The 23,064-nt window shown below is 36.7% G+C and overlaps 1 protein-coding gene across 1 annotated transcript; it reads left to right on the top strand.

Annotated features, from left to right (window-relative positions):
• Positions 1-1,761: 1,761 nt before the first annotated feature.
• On the top strand, positions 1,762-18,264 carry LOC132560054 (carboxypeptidase A2-like). The gene is made up of 11 exons (XM_060224710.1): positions 1,762-2,237; positions 9,176-9,251; positions 11,361-11,497; positions 11,825-11,912; positions 12,080-12,189; positions 12,647-12,737; positions 13,057-13,167; positions 13,440-13,557; positions 13,911-14,008; positions 17,292-17,376; positions 18,071-18,264. Exons 1-11 carry the CDS (start codon positions 1,762-1,764, stop codon positions 18,262-18,264), a joined length of 1,584 nt encoding a protein of 527 aa, XP_060080693.1.
• The last annotated feature ends 4,800 nt before the right edge of the window (positions 18,265-23,064 follow it).

The following is a 23,064-nucleotide window of genomic DNA, read 5'->3' as shown; positions in this document are numbered from 1 at the left end:
TTTTGGTCGCTTCAATGTTCTCTTGGTAGAAGACAAGGACGACATATCTTATTTTGCTCTAGACCTAATCTTAGTCGCCTGTTACGAACATCCACTGTAGCAGACCCTGTTCTAGGGATCTGTAATGTCCCTCTGCACAGAAACCAGCTCTTATCGGCAAGGTAACTCACTTCTCACGGCAAGCAAGGATTCTAGTGTCTTTTCTTACCAGGTCATAAAGGTGTCTTTTCCTAACGGGTCATGAACGCGTCTTTTCCTAAGGGGTCACGGGCGTCTTCCCCTACCAGGTTTCGAACGTGTATTTTCCTAACGAGTCACGAACCCGTTTTTTCCTAATGGGTCACGAACGTATTTTTCCACCAAGCGTCACAAACGAGATGAGCTCTTTGGCCGGTTCAAAATCTATACCCTGCACCAATATGGCTTCCATCTATTATTTAACATATTACGTAGGCTCGGTACCTGTACCTTGTACATTCAAGTTAGATTTTGTTAGATGTAATGTTATTTATCATTAGCAAAAATAACCAGGTTTGTTTATCTGTCCTTTATTTCAGTCATAAACGTATTACAGTAAGGTTTTAGAGGATAGAAACTTTGATGGCTGGTTTACAGTATCCTGATTTGTTAACAGTAAGCTGTCTACTAGATCGTTTAGGAGCAGGTGAGAGGAAAAAAACAAACAAAAAACAAACAAACAACAAAACAAACAAACAAAACGAATGTTTGTATCCAGTACTTTACAAGAGTAAGGTTCGTAAAACATGTGCTGTATTATAATAGTATTTGTTTATCAGAATTACTGGTATTCGTAAAGGTATTTAAATACATTCCACACTTTTATACTACATCGCATTCACATGTCGTTTGGATTTTTTCTCCTCCAAGCTGTATAATTATATTGTCGGGGAAGTATTCACGTTTATTTAAGGTTAGTACCTTTCTCTCTAAAAGTGCTTGTCGGGTCGGTCTTTAGCAGCTAGCTCTGTAGAAGTTTTTACTTAATTATTATCAACTGTTTTTTGTTCACGAGGACGTTTATAGCGCCTGTAAATAGATATTAACACTAGCTTTGAGATATTGTATGGACATCTTTGATTTAGTGATGCTGGGACTCCGTATTCTGGACGGTACGTAGGTGGAGATTGCCTATATCTACTTACTGGTATACAGGTCAGTATTCGGGGCGGAGCGATGTCATTTTTGCAGTTATATTATACTATAATAGCCATATACGGAAGCTGCCTCGTGGCAACAGTGATATTTCATCGGCTACATAGTCATTAGAAAAACATCTCACGTTTCACACGAAACTGAATAAACTACTAAAATAGTATATGTTTTAAAACTTATCACAAATTATGATATAATGTTTTGCATTCTTAAATCTGTAGATATTTTGCCGGGGATATTGTGAGGATATGATTTATGTGATAAAATGACATGAACGGATACAATTTAAGGTCTATATACAACTAATATACACACACAACAGGGAACTCCCAGACCGTTACCGATCATGATTTCATCACCCACTATTTTTTTTCTCTAAATACCAGTCCCTGGGAAAGGCGTGCGCCATGCGCCATAGTCCCATAAAAACCGAAAATGTCACATCGATTTTGGCTACTAATGCGCCGTGTCTCTTTTCGATTTTTATGATCCGTTTTGGGTACGAAGTTTTTGAGTACGAATCACGCAGACGCTTTGATTCGCTCCTTTCATTCAAAACAAGCGCTCAAGTGATTTACACATATTTCAATGACGTCACTGGTCTGCGTGCTCGGTAAAATAGTCAGCATCGTCTGTATCTACATCCCTGATCGAGAACGTAAAGAAAAAAGTAAAAAGAAATTAAAGAGACCGTTTGATCAGGGTCCCATCAGTAAATTCTTTCAGTCGTCATCTAGTCAAAATATGTCAAACGATCAAATTTCATCGGAAACACTGCCCGATCCCGAGTCTGATGGACAAGCCGTCATTAAAAAATCAAATGTCGCAGATGAATCTACCGCGTCACCCATTGTAGATCAAGACTTAGTGGCCCCGTCTGAACAAAATGTGCCGTCTATCAGTATTCCTACGTCAACTGAAAATGTCAAAGTTACGAACACTAGGAAAATTCAAGATAATTGGTTGAAAATTTGGCCATGGCTCTATGTTGAGCAAGGTGCACTTTTTGTCGAATTTGTGTTGAAAATAAGCCGAAGAATGTGTTTGCTACTGATGGCTGTAAGGTATGCAAAACATCCTCAATGGCACGTCATGAAAAGTTAGATGAACATGTAGCTTCTGTAAATTCTCCACAACTTGCAACAGCTTTTTCACAGGCTTTACAACAGGCTATTACAAAAACTGATAGTAAGCAAGATGTTGCAATGCGGAGGTGTCAGTAAATTGAGTTCAGTTCAGTAACAAATTTAAGTTTCTTAGTGGAACGAGGGCCAGGTCTTGGAAAATTGAAATTTAAGGGCATTAAGTGTTTCTCAAGGACATTCACTTGTGTGATTTGATATAATTTTATTTGTGGACACAGTCCAATTTTATGTCAATCCTCTATGTAATCATGTGAAGGTTATGATGATTATTCAGATTTCAATAAAAGATGTGTGTAAATTATATTGTTATTTATGATATGTCACATAAGATTTTGAAAGTGTCACATAGGTTTTGAAAATTGATTTTGGATTAAGAAGAGCCATTGTCCCAGGCACTGAAATACTGTCTAGTATCGAGTTGGTAATTTGATTTATTGAAATATTAAAAATATATTTATTTAAAAATTAACAACTATGACAGTGAACGAAAGATTGTGGTACGTTTGATAGAAACGCTGGGAAGGTGTATAATAATAATGTGTCTCCCTTCCTTCCAAGTCATTCATCGCAGAGCACTTAAAATCATCTGTTGGTGATAAAGGCATACACCAACTTTCATTAAGATATCTTTATAAGTTTAAAAATGATTGTCCAGGTAAGAAATTATTGGGAAAATTTGTACTTATTTGACATTTTAACTTGAGGTCAAGGTCGTAATGATTCAATGGCAGAGTACTGTACTTTCCTTGCGAGTGAAAAAGATGTGAAACAGATATCTTTAATCGTTTATGAGTTACTGACAGGATGAAAAATAATTGTAAAAAAATCGCGGTATTCTGCAAGGTTTCTCAATCTATCTGCAGCGGTTTAGAAGGAACAATCCCGACTAGAAATTATCGGAAGAACCAGAATAACTCGTATTTGTTTAAATAATCATTAATGAGATTCTTGTTAACCTGTTCATTAATACGACCTCATCGTATACTCTGTGACAGTATAGATTTAGGCAACTGATACAATGCATACTTATATGCGTGGGCAGGTAAAGTTTTAGGGAACCAGATTAACGTGAAATAAATTTCAGAACTGTTGAATGGTTCCTGGTTTCATTTTCTGTTACTAAATCCTTGCTTTATGATTCGTCAAAATTGTCCAATAATTGACCAATGCCCCTAGCGGCAGTCGTATGCAATAAAAACAATGCGGGCATCTTTCAAATAGTATGAGACAAAATGTGTTATACTACGAACTTACCAAAATAGACAGGTTAGGTCTTAGTTGAGATTGACGTCAATCACGTGCTAGAATTGCTCTTGATTGCAGAGAATTCTCCGTGGCGTGGCGATATGCAGAGGATTATGGGATCGTTGACCTTTGACGTTCAGGTCAAGGTCACAGTGACCAAAGAGAAGTGCACTGCATATCGACGTAAGTGTGTTGCAATGGTATACTGCAAATTTCTTCATGTTATCTTCAGCAGTTTAAAAGGAATTGCGCAATCAGATAATCAACATTGCTAGCGACATCATAGATATGATCACAATACACCTTTCTACTAAATTTTAGGTTCGATATTTATAAAATCGTTTGAGTAATATAGAGTTTATTTTCCTCGATCGCCGGCGGCACATGGATACTTTGTGTATCACAGTCGGGGTCAGCGTATTCAGCTACTATGGAAATACTATATAAAGTAAGTGACATCAAGATGTATGTACTTAATATGATTATAATAAATTAATAACGATGTTTCAGTTATATATATGAAAACAATAACCATGGTTAATCGTGATACGCCTTCAGCCTAAATTCCTCAAAGTTAGCAACATCAGACGATGTATCATTTACATCGTTATTATAATGCATCCTTGTCCCGGGTTTCAAGTTGATATTTGTAAAATCGGATGAGTTGCGGAGAGATACCTCGGTCACCGACGGTACATGTGTGTATTGTGTATCACCTTCGGAGCAGCAGCTTATTCTTATTTTTGATTTAACTTGGAATAAAATCCATTATAAGAACGAATTCATCCCAGAATCGTTTTATAAGTTTGATCAGAGACATATTCATAAGACGTTAGCCTCGTCACACAATATTATGCACAAAGCAGGTAACTGCAATCTCCGTGAGTAAAATTTCCTCCCACCTCTGTACTTTAACGAAGAGTAACTGTCTTGCACTACACATATTCATGAGATAATTGTGCGAAACTATCCTTATTATGACAAATATGCTATTATATATGCTAAGTAAGAATAATGAGACCGATTTTAATCAACAATAAATCCGTAGTCTTAAGAGCAATGCAGACTCCGCATACTAATTTGGCAACGCTAACTTCCGCCACCGAGCACCTGGTTCTCTGTCGTGATATACCAATGAGAGGAAGAATAGAATACCTGTCATTTCTTAACAGTAAGTGTTTCAAAAGATCATAATATAAAACGACATATTTTTCAATGTTCCACTCAGGTCTTTACAGTTCGACAATTTCCCGCCTTGCATGTTGCAGTCACGTTTTTAAACGAAAAGGGGCCTCGCAGAATCTTTGATCTTTAGACGGAAAAAAAGTGCGCACTCCCCACTTTGAACTTTTGATTTTTCAAGCAAAATTACGGCTTAACGTGTGGGGTTTGACAGTAACAAAATAAACCTTCTATAATACATGTATGTTGTTGATTTTTGTTCTGGGTTCAATCTCTTGATTTGGAACTTTGAAATGGTTGTGTTCGTGTTCTTGTTCACTTTACACTGATTTCACTTATTTGATATGGAATGAATCCAAAATTTCAAAATTTAGCTGTTGATAGTTATCTTCTATAAAAGGGTTTGGTTGTTTTGCAAGGGATGGATTATATTTCATATTTAAAGTCAACACACACACACACACCCCCTCACCCTCCCTCACACTCACACACACACACACACACACACTCTTACACACCCTCCCTCACACTCACACACACACACACATAGGCCTTCTATACCCCGGCCGAACAATCAATCATATACAAACGAGGCAGGTCAACATCATTTAAACTAGTGCATTACGTGTTGTTTTTGGAAAAAAAATAACATTTGTAGGTAGGAGTTTCCCTTTGTTATAAAAAGCAAGAATCGCTTTATACTAAATATCGGAATCATTTTACCGACTAAAGGGAGACAACTCGAACAAGAGCTGCAGTTTTTAAGCATTTCAATTTTGTGGGTTAAGTAAATAAGTGTTTTCCCTGATAACCAAATTTAATTTTCTCCACCATATGTTTTTATTCAGATAGATTAAGATTTCACATTATGATTTTTTTCTTTTGATTTTTTTTTCTCAGGTTTTAGTTTCGTATTTTAACGGGTCTTTTTTGTCTTCATTACAACATTATGACGTGTTCAATAAATCATATCGATATTGCTAATATATTTTAAACCGAATAAGATGTAAGGAAGTTAGCAATTGTTACGTCGAGTTGTCTCCCTTCAGCCTGTGCCTGTGTCGCAGTTTTTGTATTTTACCTTTTTACCTGTTCTAAAATCGTACAAATTAATCAGCTTCGGTATTCTACGTTTTACCATGCTTGCAAATGGCCGAAATTAAACTGTGGCTGAAGTTTCCGTATATTCAGTTAGAGGGATACACAAATATATACATTGTTCTCGCTGTATAAAGTCCAGGGATAACACATCATCCTAGGATCATTGCGTTGCAGATCTTTGCCTGTGTCAAGCCGGAACACGTGTACCCATCGCAGAACACTTCCTCATCAAACAATAAGTTATCATTCTACCTTACTTATGAAATGATTAGACTATCTATTGCGAGCAGAGGTAAGAAGAAAGTTGTTAAACTCAGCTTTTAAATCGCCACAAGGAGAGGCATGTAGAACGAATCCAGAAAATATTATTACAACCTACTAGCCTACCTTTATTTCGATCAATCCTCTTTGTACGGACTGAAAATTAAGGTGTTTCATTAACGCTTTTGTAAGATATGATTTGTAGGTGCTGAGCTGTAAAATAAGGTGAACAATAATTATGTAAATACATATTTACATTTCGCCGTATGATGCTGTATGAAAACAGTAGATTATGAATTAGATCAGCGTCATATAAATATTTCGTCTTGATTAAACGCTACAAATTAGTTTAGACAAACACATTAACTGCAGTACCGTAAATACAGTTTGGTATGGTGGCTGTTTTCATCCATCTCGCTTTATTACGTTGGCAGGGGCGACAAATGCGACAAAATCAACGCAATAATGCGACAGTACGACAAACAATACGCGCCAGCACGACAGTTTGATAACGTGACCAGGAAACAATCGTTGTTCCCAGTCAAACCGACAAAGGTGCCCTGGTTGTAACGCATCACTCACCAAACACACCGTTCGTACATCGCTCGTACAAGTCAGCACATCGTCCGACATTTTGGAAACATGTAGTTAACCAATCGCCAGTTGGTCCATATAGCCGCGCCCCTTTGCTCTTCCTTATCAACTGTCAAAATATCTACAATGACGGCGGTTTCAGTAACATCTACCAACAGCAGATGTTGAACTATAAAAAAACTTACAAAGCGTATGCTCAACACCAATACTGAAACCAAAACATTACAAAGAGATGCAAAAAAGATACCAAGATCCCAGATTAAGTCGCACTTGCCGTCCATCGTCATAGGTGATCAATCTTTTAACAAACAGCTGCCAAAATTCTCACAATATAAAATATTTGCACACATTATCAGTGACCAAATGTCTGGAAGGTACGAATGACTTGTCTTTAGTGTCCTTCACGATGATAAGTCTGTAAGACTTTTTTCTTCGCACAAATTTTGCTTACGTTTTAATTTTTACAGTCATTTTGAAATACTCCTTGAAAATTCCTCTGTTTAACAGTTTTTAAATAATACTTGATGATATGTAAATAAAAAATTGGCATTTTATAATAAGTTCTTTCGATACTCTGAGACAAGGTTACATCTGACAACAATTTCCAATCATATCTGTCTTTTAACTGAAAATTACGGCTTCAACCTGCAACACTTGCATGTAACCCTTGTACCCCCAAAACACCAAGAAATTATCACCATGATTGACAGCAACGTCGGCTGGGCATGGTTTGGTCACATGTGTGTGTCACATTCATATGTCATAGAGAAGAAGACAGTTACAAGAAAACACCAATGTCAACACAATCATGATCAGAAGTCAAATTCAATAAAACTAGTGGAAAATATAAAGAAAAGTAAGATTTTCACCGAGACTTAATGGGAAGGTACGAGGATAATTAGACCTGATGTCCCGGAAGAGTAAGCGTCTTCAGCTTTATCGATTAAATACGCAATGTAAATATTGGTTAAGTCAAGGATTGTAGAAATAAGTAAAGAACGCCTACCGTATAAACGTTACATTGCAGTCATTGGTTTGGCTCGGTCCAAGGGTCTCATCCAACATCTCACTAGCAAATGTTAATGGCTCAACGCCAGTACGAAAATCAAGATATTAACAGTCGCGGAAATGATTTAGGAAGAAAAAACTAAGACACCTTATTAAATCTCATTTACATTCCTTCGCCATAACAGACCGATTTTTTTTTATTAAATTCAGCAGTCGCTTTTGGTATCTAGTACATGTATATCAAATATTTGCACACGTTACCAACGGCGAAATGATTGTTTGTTACGACGGACTTGACGTAAGCGGTGATAAGATAACAGTCGGACTTTGCTTTACAGGAAGGCACACAGTTCCTCGCTATCTTGGTATGTCTTAAATATCGTACAATTATTTTGAAATACAATTGAAATGCCAATTCTTACCAAAATAACATCGATAGTTCTTTCATAAAACAATCTTGATTTATCCTTAGATATTTTCATAATGGTTTAGCATTTTATAAAGTAAAGTTCACCCATAGTTTTTGATAGAGTTTCATTTTATAAAAAGAAATCGATTATACATTATTTTATTGATAATAACATACATGTAGCCTTGATAATTTATTCCGCCAAGTACAGGTTATCAGTACCACCTCCTAGGCACTATCTAACATGGGACAGACGTCTGTCATATATCATGAAACAATTCCACTAAAACACATGTTATTTCATTACAATGTCATGAAGTCTACACGAGAAAGACGTTACTGAAATAAAACAAGTTGAAAAATTTGGAAAAAATAATTCATGTGAATGTATACCAATGCTAGAATAATTTTGAAAGCTGTCAGTCTGTACAACGAAATATGACTTATCAAGGCTACTTTGTTATCCAAAAGTATATATGTGAGTGTTTTGACATCTGTCTTTTAATGTAATAATTAAAAATAACAATTTGTTTGTTTGGTGTAGTGTTTCTTTCGGACCATTTGTAGAAGCTAATGACCTTTACTGTGTTGGTCGGCCGTTAAAATAATAATGATAAATATTAATATGTATTCAGCTTGCCATGAAGACCATTTGGTTAGTGTGTCTGGTTGTTATTGCCGTACACGGAAAACCGCAGTCACGTGAGAGGCGATACGATGGGTATGTATCATCATTTTTAAAACAATATAGTAACTTGTAAATGAGATCGACAGAAACTTCTTAATCATATGATAACAGTTTATCCAATCAGCAACGAGAACTCATATTGGTAATTGTTAATATGTATTGTGTGCATTATTTTGTTTCGATTTTACATTATTACAGTGAACATTCCTTTCGTTAACTAGAGTAACTTATATTTGCTATGTCAATATTTTATGTAATTGTACACAATAAAGGTTTTAAAACGAAGACAGATGTTTTTTTTTTTTTTTTTTTTTGTTAGATTCGAGAAACAAAAGGAATATTGATTGATAAGATTTCTTTACTCGACAGACATCAAGTTTTGAAGGTGTTCCCTAATCTTCTGGAAAACTTCAAGAACATTGAAGCCTTAGGAGGAAAGTACAATGTAAGATGTGGTAATTAAATATATGTATGTACTATATTTTGGATGCTTTACTAAGTGAACTACCAAGTATATCTCGATCACAAACAGATGATGTGTAATGTGCCAAGGTAATCATTTATTTATTTAAAGGGATATTTCGTCAAATTTGCAAAATTTCTGACTGTTTTGTATCTTTTTAAGAACTCACACTTTTAAAACTGTTGATAGCATCAAAATATCTTTCCTATGGTTAGTTTGGACGGGCGAAATTGGTGGAGACAGTTCCAGCCAATATGAATTTAACCGTATAAATATACCGCATCGGAAAATCCGCAACTCCGCAGCTGAAAGGTTACTGGGTCATAGATTGTATGCAGTTCCCACTAAGGTTGCAATTTCATCACTTCATTGTGATTATTTTTTGTTTGTTTGTTTTTTTTTTATAATTTACATAATTATTTCATTCTGTTCGGCTAATAACAACGCAAACCTGTTATAACGCAATCAGGACATCGCGAACGTTTGTAAATCTATCTATCTAGATCAATAAAAAAAAACTGAAAATTCGATATGGTATGCTTATCTAAATTTTCTTCAAAAGCAGCTGTGAAATCCTATCTTGTGCGGAATATCCCTTTAATGTAAACTTTGCTAATTTGATGAATATATCTCCTTTTGAGGTCATGGATTAATTCATACATCAAATGAGAACAGATGTACGTCGCAATACACGCCATTTAAGATTCAAAATGTGCCAATGATCATAGCAGGTTCCTTTAGCAAAACTGACGTACACAAATTGCTGCATTGGATCTGGGAGTTATGCCGGATGATCCTTCACTAAAAACAAATCGATTGGTCAAACTAAATCTACATTTACGTTTGGCAATATATGGTAGTGCTTAACATTAATAACGACCTCACAATAATGTATCTTTTTATAAATACAGCAATGACCCAAATGAAAGGAGTGCTTTTTTAGTTAAACGGCAGAAATATCTGCGCTATACGTTCAAATGTTATGTCTAAATGCAGCTCTGTTTTAATGTGTCATGTGTCAGCGTTTAGAGATAGGTGAATGCACTGAACTATAGATAATGCAATAAGGTCGATGCGTTATCAAGTAGGTTGAATGTCACAATGTCGTGTTTAAGATATAACGGAGACGATACCATTGCCATTCCTGGCCGTCATCTAGACCTAAATATCATTTTATCAATGGGCGATCAGACGAGCATATTGCTTTATGCCCTCCCCCTCTCTCCCTGTCTTTCTAGGGTTTTTTCCCTGTCTCTCTTATTAGGTTGTAAGTTGTATATGTAAGTGTGTGTGTGTGTGTGTGTGTGTGTGTGTGTGTGTGTGTGTGTGTGTGTTTGGAAATATTGTATAGATGATGGTATTTATGGTATATCCTAGTGATGTTGATGAAATGAAGATGTACATGTAACATCAGTTATGACACTGAAGAGATGTGAATGGTGTATGAAAAGTTATTTGTATTCTTATTGTGTAACGCAAAAATGTTTAAAAAACAATATTAATGTAAAAACAAATATTGCTTACTCCGAAATAAGGAATTACACAGGCATATGTACTATCACTATAAACTTATTACACGATAGCAATGGCTAAATGCACGTGAAAGCTTTCAAGGCATTTAAAGATGATATAACTTTATTTGACCTCGAACAAAAATGAAAATTCAAACAAAGGAAAAAAACACAAAATCACACGGATCTCAGTATTAATCCGATAGGGTTGATTTAAGCGTACATGTGTATTTCATTACTTCTTTAGTGAAATACTTGAGATAATTCCTAAAGAATTGAAATTTACCATAAAATCATATTTCGCGTAGTATTTTTACAGACGTATTGCTTTTCTAAATTGGAAATATAAAGAAAGAATATAAAACAAAACCAAACAAAAAACTTGTTCATGAGGGAAAAAACTTATTATTTCATAAATGTTAGGTTTTCTCATTTGTAATATCAAACATTAAAAACAGATGAAACAGATCGAATGAAGAAGTAAGTCTGAGCTAGATTGACAAGATATGGTTGTCTTAATAATTCCTTGTTTAGGTATCTATTTAACACTAATTTGATTTGATCATATGGTGTTTTTCAGTTGGACTTTTGGAACCAACCGAAACATCAAAATGGCACATACGACATCCACGTGACTCCTGAAGAGGTCGACGATGTTATCTCTGATCTGAAGCATTTAGGGGCAGATGTAAACGTTTGGATCAAAGACATCCAATCGTAGGTCGCTTTGTCCAAATAACGTTGTTGGGCTGGTAGAATTACGATGTCTCCACCGGTTTGCATTATTCATACCCCCTAAGACTTTAGTTGAAATGTTTATTTTCTTAAACATCAGTTATGACTACAATTTTAATGTTGGTTGAAGATTTCCAATGTTGCCATCCTAAGGTCATAACTGTATTGCATTAAATATCCTGATTGGTAGGTCGCAGGTATATGTTTTGAACCCCCTTCTTACTTACTTATCATTTTCCAGCCCATGTTGCTGCGTAAAAGACAACGATTTAATGAAATCATCAGATCTATTATTTATTTTCTGTGCAGCATTATAGAGGAATCTAGGCCAACTGATCGACAAAAAAGGGCGACGAGTGGCTCTCTCAGTATGAACCATTACCATTCGTATGCGGAGGTAGGTTAATGATATTTAACTAATCCGTCAATATGTGTTAATTTCTATTATAATCAGCCGTGACTGCTCACTTATATGAGTATGTACTGTGCTGATTGAATTAATTAAAATATAAAAGATTATATTAAATCAAATGATCTAACGACCTGTTTCATTCAAATTTTCAGATCAACACTTTCCTGAATTCAATTGTGTCTTCAAATAGCCATGCCCATCTATACAAACTTGGAACATCCATCCAGGGTAGAGCCATTAATCTCATCAGGGTAAGTACACTGTTCAGTAAGCAAGTGGGGTCTGATAGAGACACACTTTCTTTCTCTTCATCGTGGCAGATTCAATAAAGGCAGATTACATATCAAGGATGTATGTTATAACATTAAGTGGTCTGTAACCACATGACATGGATATCTGTCTGGTGACAGGTAAATCTTACCACCAAACTCGACGAATATATTGTCAACAACAAATTTTATCATTTCAACAATTCTTACGACAATATTACAATAATGCAGTCATCCCAATACATTCATTTTGATCAGATGCTGCAAGTGTGTAAATGTTTGGGAAATTCATCCCCAAAAGATACATTTGTACATTACATACTGGTTCAGTATCAAGAAGTATGCATCTTAGTTCGCTTTAAAGATGTAAAAAATGACAATCAGAAATAAAATCAAAAGTGACTTTGAATCCATTACATATTCCCAGTTCTCTACCGGAACCACCTCCAGCGGGGCACACAAGAAGAGCATCTTTATGGATGGCGGAATTCACGCCAGAGAGTGGATAGCGCCTGCCGTCGTTCTCTATATGATTGACCAGGTAAGTGACTATCCTATGTATCAATGAATCACATTACATACATTACATACTATAAAATAAAAAGAAAGAATACCGATTTGGACATCAAATCGAACGGTTCATTTACATATACGTACCTTTTGAACGCATCTACATTTACTAACCGGAATATGTTTTATACACATTTTTGAAAAATTGTTCTGCTAAACAAGAACATCTAGACAGAAGGAGACTTCTGTTCCTAAATTTGCCCACAAACAGCTCAGGATATGGACGATGCTAAAATAAGTGAGGATCGGTAAGATTATTATTTTTCTATATCGGTGTGTTTTGTTTGTAGTTAGCTAACAATCCCAGTAACGACCCAGATATTGCCAATCTGATGGACAAGTTTGACTGGTATCTGGTGCCACTTGTCAATCCAGATGGGTATGAATACTCTAGGAACAGTGTAAGTAATCTCTATAGATCGTTGTTACGTATTAAACTTACCGAGGAGTTCATGCAGGTACAGGAAGTTACTTCTAAATACCAAACTACACAGAAAAAACGGTTTGAAGACTATTGTCGGCAGCGTGTTATTACCATGAAGACCAATAATATGATTATCTTTGCAGCGATAACATAATTCTTAATAGTCGCAAATTAATAAGAAATATTATCATGGATGATAAAAACAACAGACTATTTAATTGTGTTAATTATGCGGATGTCCATTGGCAGGACCGAATGTGGCGGAAGAATATGGCTAGCAGTTACGGGTCATATCATTCGTCTTACTGTGGTAGTGATGAGATGGGGGTGGATCTTAACAGGAACTTTGGCTATCATTGGGACCCGTGTAAGTGATGTATCATTGTATCCTTCACAGTAATGCAGCTGAACTAGTAAACGTAACTGTTTTGTTGCTATAAATGCGTGTTTATCCCAATTCCAAGCATCTTTAATCTACGAAACGTTGAAAGATGACACGTATCTCTTTGATTGATATTGTTCTATTCAGTGTAATTGTTACCAATTGGTGGCCCTAATATTATTTTCTCTGTTGTTGGGCTGGTAAGCCTGAAACACAACTGATCCCGGCGAGATGATTACGCCTATCCTTGGTCATTGTTCGTATTTATCATCACACTACATCAATGTACTTAGATGTACTAGTAGAAGATTGATATGTTGATATTTTGACGAATTCAGCCAACGGTGGCAGTTTGGATCAGTGCACAGAGACATATGCTGGGCCTCATGCTCTGTCGGAACCGGAAACGCAAGCTATAGCGCATGCTCTCGACTCTGTAAGCTCCCACACGTTGGTCTATCTAAACATACACAGTTACGGACAATACTGGATTTATCCCTGGGGATACACAGCTCATCTACCAGCTGATGCCAGCGACTTGGTAACTAATTCGTGTGTTGTGTTAAAGAGCCAAACCCACTCCCCGACCGATATTATCTTATATAAAAAAAATCATGATTTTCTATTTTTCTGACTAACCCTGTAATACCACAATTTTAAAGTAAATCGCTACCAATCTAACGTAATAAACAGTTTTAAAAAAAGAATTCGAAACGACTCAGTGCTAATTCATAATTATGCCTGACGCATGCGCAAAGAACTGTAAATAAATCTGCCGTCTTCCAACATGCCAGAAAGCGTACGAGGGAAGCGGGGGAGAAAACATGTTCTGACGGACTCTGAGGCGAAAAGAAGGAAGATGGCTGGTTCATACTCTGTATCGCTCCCTGTTTGGCTCTCTCGTGTAGTATCAATCTAAAATCATATTTATAAATACTCTTATCATCGAATATTCGCTGTAGATAGATCCATTTCGCGATGTTCTATATGTTCGTTACCGTATCGTAGTCCCCATTTGAGGGCCTTTTTGCAATCAATCGTAGTTTTTCTCGTAATCTGCACGTTTTTGTGTCAAATCTAAGAATTGAAAGATGTGATCAATACATAAATCGGTAAAATATCTTTACAAGCGATATCACATGGACGACTTTATACAAGTCTTTATTTATATATTGTCTGTTAGTATACAACAATATTTCCAGTCAATAAAATATGAAAAAAATATTGATAACGGAGTGGGTCTGGCTCTTTAAATAGTATACCTGTACAATTATTGTTTTTGACCGAAATGCATATTTCTCAGAGGATAAATGTCCCATTCTAAATTTAGTAAATAAGTATAGTCTTCAAAGCATAAATACAGATTCAACAAATATGATATTTGTATTTAAATATAAATCTGGTATGTGTGTGATAAAGTCCGTTGACAGAGTTTACCAATATAAAATGATTCAAAGAAAAAGATACATTATTATAGATAGAGTGTCATTAAAAAAAATCATTGAATTTACGCACCATGATTTCTTAAATGTCTAAGCAGCTACATGTGCAGTCACCGGGGTCTAGTTCTGGTGTCCTTACGATTAACAAATCATAAAATGATATTGAACAGAGTTCCCCATATATAGCGGTACTTTTACAAATCCTGTGGCTTTTCCTTTCGTGCTTTCCAACGTTTTCCAACGGATGGAAAGGGATGAGATCTTTAAAATGTGTGTGTGTGTGTGTGTGTGTGTGTGTGTGTGTGTGTGTGTGTGTGTGTGTGTGTGTGTGTGTGTGTGTGTGTGTGTGTGTGTGTGTGTGTGTGTGTGTGTGTGTGTGTGTGTGTGTGTGTGTGTGTGTGTGTGTGTGTGTGTGTGTGTGTGTGTGTGTGTGTGTGTGTGTGTGTGTGTGTGTGTGTGTGTGTGTGTGTGTGTGTGTGTGTGTGTGTGTGTGTGTGTGTGTGTGTGTGTGTGTGTGTGTGTGTGTGTGTGTGTGTGTGTGTGTGTGTGTGTGTGTGTGTGTGTGTGTGTGTGTGTGTGTGTGTGTGTGTGTGTGTGTGTGTGTGTGTGTGTGTGTGTGTGTGTGTGTGTGTGTGTGTGTGTGTGTGTGTGTGTGTGTGTGTGTGTGTGTGTGTGTGTGTGTGTGTGTGTGTGTGTGTGTGTGTGTGTGTGTGTGTGTGTGTGTGTGTGTGTGTGTGTGTGTGTGTGTGTGTGTGTGTGTGTGTGTGTGTGTGTGTGTGTGTGTGTGTGTGTGTGTGTGTGTGTGTGTGTGTGTGTGTGTGTGTGTGTGTGTGTGTGTGTGTGTGTGTGTGTGTGTGTGTGTGTGTGTGTGTGTGTGTGTGTGTGTGTGTGTGTGTGTGTGTGTGTGTGTGTGTGTGTGTGTGTGTGTGTGTGTGTGTGTGTGTGTGTGTGTGTGTGTGTGTGTGTGTGTGTGTGTGTGTGTGTGTGTGTGTGTGTGTGTGTGTGTGTGTGTGTGTGTGTGTGTGTGTGTGTGTGTGTGTGTGTGTGTGTGTGTGTGTGTGTGTGTGTGTGTGTGTGTGTGTGTGTGTGTGTGTGTGTGTGTGTGTGTGTGTGTGTGTGTGTGTGTGTGTGTGTGTGTGTGTGTGTGTGTGTGTGTGTGTGTGTGTGTGTGTGTGTGTGTGTGTGTGTGTGTGTGTGTGTGTGTGTGTGTGTGTGTGTGTGTGTGTGTGTGTGTGTGTGTGTGTGTGTGTGTGTGTGTGTGTGTGTGTGTGTGTGTGTGTGTGTGTGTGTGTGTGTGTGTGTGTGTGTGTGTGTGTGTGTGTGTGTGTGTGTGTGTGTGTGTGTGTGTGTGTGTGTGTGTGTGTGTGTGTGTGTGTGTGTGTGTGTGTGTGTGTGTGTGTGTGTGTGTGTGTGTGTGTGTGTGTGTGTGTGTGTGTGTGTGTGTGTGTGTGTGTGTGTGTGTGTGTGTGTGTGTGTGTGTGTGTGTGTGTGTGTGTGTGTGTGTGTGTGTGTGTGTGTGTGTGTGTGTGTGTGTGTGTGTGTGTGTGTGTGTGTGTGTGTGTGTGTGTGTGTGTGTGTGTGTGTGTGTGTGTGTGTGTGTGTGTGTGTGTGTGTGTGTGTGTGTGTGTGTGTGTGTGTGTGTGTGTGTGTGTGTGTGTGTGTGTGTGTGTGTGTGTGTGTGTGTGTGTGTGTGTGTGTGTGTGTGTGTGTGTGTGTGTGTGTGTGTGTGTGTGTGTGTGTGTGTGTGTGTGTGTGTGTGTGTGTGTGTGTGTGTGTGTGTGGTGGGGGATATAGGTCTCAGGGTTTGATAATATGGAAATATTATATTTTTCTGATGTACACAAATATACACACAGAATGTGTTCAGTATTTGGAGGGAACAAATTTATTTATTACCTTTTCTTTTTCTATCAATCGTTTTATTAAATTATTATTGAAACGTATCAAATTGATAAAATGAACTTGTCTATACTTGTATTTCATTTACTGATATGTGACCAGTCAGTAATAAATAATTTAATCCAAGATGAGCTTTTGTAACGATTATACATAATTCGTGGAAAAACTAAACACATACTGAAAGCGTCATTTTATACAGTAATACGGGTTATCTTAAAATAAAGTAAAATAAAAACACACACACACAAAGAATACATAATTCGCTTTCTCAGGATGATATCACACTTGTGTGTGTGTTCCTTTCACCGATCAATCTGTTAAAAGAAACTCTCCGTCTCTTTGGCATATTTTCTGTTAAATATGTTTTGTATATCAAAGGATCATCTAGGCCGAGTAACAGCATCCGCCATTTACCATGTGAACAGAAATCGTTATACTGTTGGGGAGGACACAGTCGTTTTATGTAAGTAGACGGTTATATAGTATATATAACATTTCTAGATAAATCCCAGAGATCTTTGGAAACTGCTTCTGAGCCTTAAATATCATTAATGGGAACACGTATTGGGAATGAACGAAATCTAGACGTCAAAATTTCAAAACTTTGTTCCAGTGAAAAGTGAAACGACAGAAATTGTTTTTTTTTCATAAGTCAAAATACAAACTTTGTTCTAGAATAAAAAAAAATCACCAAGTCAGCATTCACATATTTGAAATATGTGATAATTGGTGTATAATTTATGCAAAATATTGTTGAATTCTACACAATACCTTTAAAATAATATTAAAGAGAACTATCCTAGCAAAGGAACCACGCTGACATTGCTACCTTTCGAGTTAGAAAAAAATAAACAATAAAGCTTTAATCGCTCCAGTCACGTGACTTTTGTTAGACTTGGGCATTTTTGGTCTAGGGCATTTTTGGTCTATGACATTTAGCAGCAGGGGAATTTCAAGCATCAATCTTTCTTTAGCAAACGAAAAGATATTAGAATCAAATTTTATTCATTTAAACATTTCATGACGAAACTAATTCACGCAAAGAAATCTGAATGACAAGTTTCTTGATTATCACATTACTGCGGGAAAATGTATGTTTTTCTTTCAACACTAGCAGTGTTTTCATTAGATAAATGATTTATCTCCTCTTGTTCCAGACTCTGCCGCTGGTGGCGCTGACGATTACGCTAAAGGTCATTCTGGTATCAAATATGCTTACACTGTAGAAATGGGTGACCTTGGTCAGTATGGTTTCCTTCTTCCGGAAAGACTTATTCAGCCTTCCTGTCAGGAACTCTGGGCCGGGGTGAAAGCAATGGCTCACGAATTGATTAAACTTTACCATCTCTAAAAATGTCATATTTTAAAACAAAATAAATTACTTTATTATTGCTTAGTGTTTTAAATATATTTTTATGAACAAACCTTTCATCTTCACTCAAAATATTTCGATTCTCAAATACTTTTCCTAGCATTAGAAGCAGACTAGCTAACATTGGATATAGGAAAAAATCCATTAGAAGTTCGAGAAAAGGACATGGTCAGGTGAGGAAAGGAAATGTATGTTTAGAGGAAGTTCACTCCAGATGTTACAGTCGGTATACACTATGTATATAGTGGTTGTTCCCAAACAGTGTCTGCTTCTAACAAAAAAGAAAATTATAAGTAAAATGTCTACATGATCATTATCCAAACTCGCAACTAGGGTAAAATATGAACAGGTACAAGGAGAACAAGACCATATGTTCCGGAAGAGAAAGTGTCTTGTGTTTCATCTACGACATCTGCCATATAAATTACTTTCCAAAATGAGAAAACAGTAAACTAACGAGAACCAAACACTTAATATCACACAGTAACATAAAATATTTCCAAATGACGATCAAAAATCGTCATTCAAACCCTGTGTTGAGTTTATCTGTCAGTCGTCGAAAATCGTAGTATAGATAACTAGCATATAAAACACAAGAGATTGGGGATGCAGGAATTTTACCCTCCAGAAATGGAGGCATTCGTCAGGGAAACTGGAATAATCGCACATGTTTTAGTTGTTAGAAACGATCCAGGTAGGAAGCTGATGTAGAAGAGTCTGTTGTGTCCTTGATTTTTAATCCTGGTGGGTATATACTTATGTCAACAGATATATTTCAACCATTTCCTTGTCATCTAAAGACAATACCTCACCAATGAATTTAAAACTGATCAGTTTTGCCAAGTTGAAAGCCAAAAGACGAATTTAAGGAATCGCTATATTTTACTTTGTCCCTACAGGAAATTCATTTCGTATCATGAAACTATTTTCGTTTATACAGGAACAGAGACGGTCACCACGTGACATCAGTTATCCAATGGAATGAGTGAATTGTATTCCTAGGTAAAACAAACTGTAACGTAAAGCAACATAAAGTGCATGTACACCTAAATAGACATGGTGACATATGGACATGTATTAGTGTTGATGATCCAAATTGTTGCGTTCGTCTTGAACTTCACATCGGTCAAATTCGTTTATATCTTACTCTAGAACATATCCTACGTGCTAGTTGAGGCTCCCTTTCTGCATGCTCTTTTATCTAGGAGGATTTTGCTAAAAGACAGACAGATGGACTGACACCAAACGAGGCGTCTTGACATAAGCTCTTTTAGGCTCCGACCAGAAGAGCTTAAAACAAATATTTAAAGGTTTGCTGTAATTTAGCGACAGGAGTGCATGTATTTATAATTCGGAGTCGATCGAGTTGAACGTACATGTTGTATCTTATTTTTATATACAAAACACCGCATTAAAGACACTCCATAGTCAAACGTAATGGCTACTTCACAGAATCATGCAATATCTGGATTTCTTACCTCGTGGATTCATACTATTTTCCTCGTTATACAATGAAAAGGATATAAATTCACGTTAATGTTTAGTACAAAAAACTGCGAAAATTAAGGACGAAATGAGACTGATGTCAAGTATTTAGTGCTTAAAATTAGCGTCCATTAAGGACACCTAAATTATATACGTGTATATATACAAAACAACATGACAAAAAAATATTGATAATATATTATAACATGTCGCCTTTACCCAAGATTTATCAATTGAATAATCATTTTGCTTAAACCAAAATCGTCCTGATTGAAAATATCGCCATCTTCGTCGACGTATTAATGTTCCTAAGTCATGTGGATGTGAACTACATGTAAAGTTTCCTCTCCATCGACCGAACTCTCTTCCTCGTCTAAATAATTATCGTCTTGTGAGATGTATGTTCTGTCTCCTCAGGACGAGGTGTCCCCAGCAGCGATATCGTCTCACAATCGTCTACTCCCGACGAGCTTGTTACGCTGTCCTCTGTTTCTTCCTTTGTAGAACTGCTTTCGTCTACTCCTGTTGACCTAATATCGTTAGCCCCATTCAGAACCAAAGTTGAATCACCATTTACGATTTCAGAATTTAGCTCTGGAGATAAAACACTTTTCACGTGAACATCATGTTTTTTCCATGACACACTTCTGCACGTGCCGTTTGTTGTGATGATGACGTTCTTTCTCAGCAAGTTTCGTGTTGGATCTCTTGAGTTTACGAGATGAACGTGCGTCCTTTCCTTCGCTACTCGTCCAAATACGAATTCAAGGTCAGAAATGACATCCATATAGACAATGGAGTTGTCCGAGGCACGTTTTACATACACCGGCAAATCTCTACCGTCCGGAAGTGACACTGTCGTTTTAATTTCAAAGTCAGCTGTACTGTTTCGTTCTGACACTGACAGTGTCACCTCGGCAGTATGGCCACTGACTATACTGACGTCATGGTTTATCGCCCACGTCATCGTTTCTTCGAATGTTTCACCCTTTCTATCGGTGATGACAAGCTCTTCACTACTACTGTGTCCCGCGGACACCGCTACTAATTCAATTGGTATTTTGAGTTCTATGTTATAATTTGTACCCTTGGTGTACGTGTTTAGGATTTCGACGTTACAGGAAGCCTTTGTTTCACGTGTGGCGTTGACGTTGTACGTCTGGCCTACTGGTGTGTGGTTCGCGTACTGAGCCTTGTACAAAATGATATTTTTATTTCCGTGTCGATTAACACATTCTCCTCTGCATAACCTCGACTCTTGACTTTTGGTTGCCACTTCCGCTACATGCGAAGGGAAAGAATCTTTGCGAATCTTGAACTTGGTGGTTTCATGCTTGAAATCTAAGTAAGCCCAATTGAAGTCGACGGTGAAATGTGTTTTCCTATAGAATGGCCGACGTAAGAGGGGCTTGGTCTTCACAAATCGCTTCCACGTATATGTCTGTATTAATTCCTCAATGTTTATGGTGTCACTTTGGTATCTTTCTTTGTCGCTTGCCATTTCTTAACCTGTTGAACAAGAAATTATACTAAATACTAAGCTTTATTAGGTCAGATTAAATAACATCTTTTAACCCACGATTGTTTCGTGTAATTACGTCACAATGACGCTGACGTTTGTCGGTGAGACAACGCACTTAGTGTCATGGGGTTAAAAGAGCAAAAACAGACCTTAAAAGTTCCATGATACATTGAAGTTGTGTATAGTGTGCAAGATATTCCGCAAGATTGTTGTAGCCATCCCCCACGACCGAACATCACATCTAAACCTTACGTATGATACTAAGCGGTTAGATGTTGGTATCTACATTAATATATTTTGTGAATTGTGAACTAACACTACGTTTGAGTTATTTTAATAGATTCGCATCCTTTAACTCTGTTAGGTGAACTTGAAAAAAGGCTCTCTTCACCCATACACCACCGCTCTCTACTTAAATCCTAACACACATAATTTAGGAACTTTCAAAGATAATTGTCCCAAGTAACAGGACCAAGCCGAGCGTCGAGTTATCTCCATTCGTCCCCCCCCCCCCTGTAGTAATTCAAATTCCCCACAGGTTCTTCCAGTTAATTCGTATCTGGCGATGCCCGCATAATGAGCCATCTAGATATTTAGATATTAATACGAAATTAAATCACATAGAAACTCGAAATCGTATCAAAAGAATGACGTAATTAATTAGCGGACACTGATAGTTAATCTAGACAATTTTATTCGAATTTCAAACTTACAAATAATAGGTTCCATTAATTCCTAAATAGACAAAAGTATACATGCAGCTCTACAACGTTGATGTCCGTGTTTAGTGAGATGATTTGTTTAAAATAATAAACTACCAAAAAAGAGCCAAAAAAAATCAAATAATACGAACTGTTGAATTTCACCCACGGTAATATCAATAAAAAAAGGATTTGGTATACTATGCACAAATAATGGAATAAAAACAAAATGCTTCTTAAAAAGTGTATAAAGTGTTTATATGGACCAATATCATGTTCATTTACATCCATTAAAAGTATTATTTATAAATCAATACAGGTGAAAAGCTCTGCATGGCAGTAATTATTTGTAACAATTTATCAACTATCATACGACACTGTTTAAATTAAGAATGACTTTGTGCCTTCTTACCTTGTATCTAGAAAAGTGTTTAAGTTCAGAAGCGGTTCACGTCTTACATACAGGGTGCTATCCTTGATCCCAAGGGTACATATTATTCTACCGTGGTAATTTCGGAGTTTTGAGATGTAGCACACGATTTCTACATACCACTTATCACGTGACAGATACAAATGTACGTCCCACCACGTGACATGTAAAGGTATCCAATCAAACAGGTCGACCTTAGGTTGTCGACACATGTGTGTATATGTACAACTGAAATAATATTTTGGCTATATTTTTGAGAATACATTTGTAATAATTCACTGTTGGCGAGTGACGTATTTCTGCTTCTATGTGTACATAATTACAATATCAAACTACCATCCTGTTCTATTTTTTTCAAATTAGGGTCATTTTGCAATAAGATAAGCTTATTTGTTTGAGCTAAACATTGTAAGCTATTCCAAATATGAGTTTTTGTGAGATGATATTTTTGGGTCAAAATGGAAATTTGTAAACTGAAAATTTTCTTCTTATATTTTCTGCTAAATTGTTACCGGTTTTAAAGAGTGAAGTTGGAAAAATAAATTCATTGACTGGGCCATTTTTAAAGCAGATAAAAGCACTTCAGCACGCTTCCATTTATGCAGTGTATTTCATTCTGTCTTATCTGGGATATATGACTA

This window comes from Ylistrum balloti, unplaced genomic scaffold (genome assembly GCF_031769215.1).
Source record: "Ylistrum balloti isolate Yb309-2 unplaced genomic scaffold, AGI_CSIRO_Ybal_v1 Utg371010, whole genome shotgun sequence".
Classification (NCBI taxonomy): Eukaryota; Metazoa; Mollusca; class Bivalvia; order Pectinida; family Pectinidae; genus Ylistrum; species Ylistrum balloti.
Note: the sequence above shows the minus strand (reverse complement) of the source record. Positions and strands in the feature narration are given on the sequence as shown.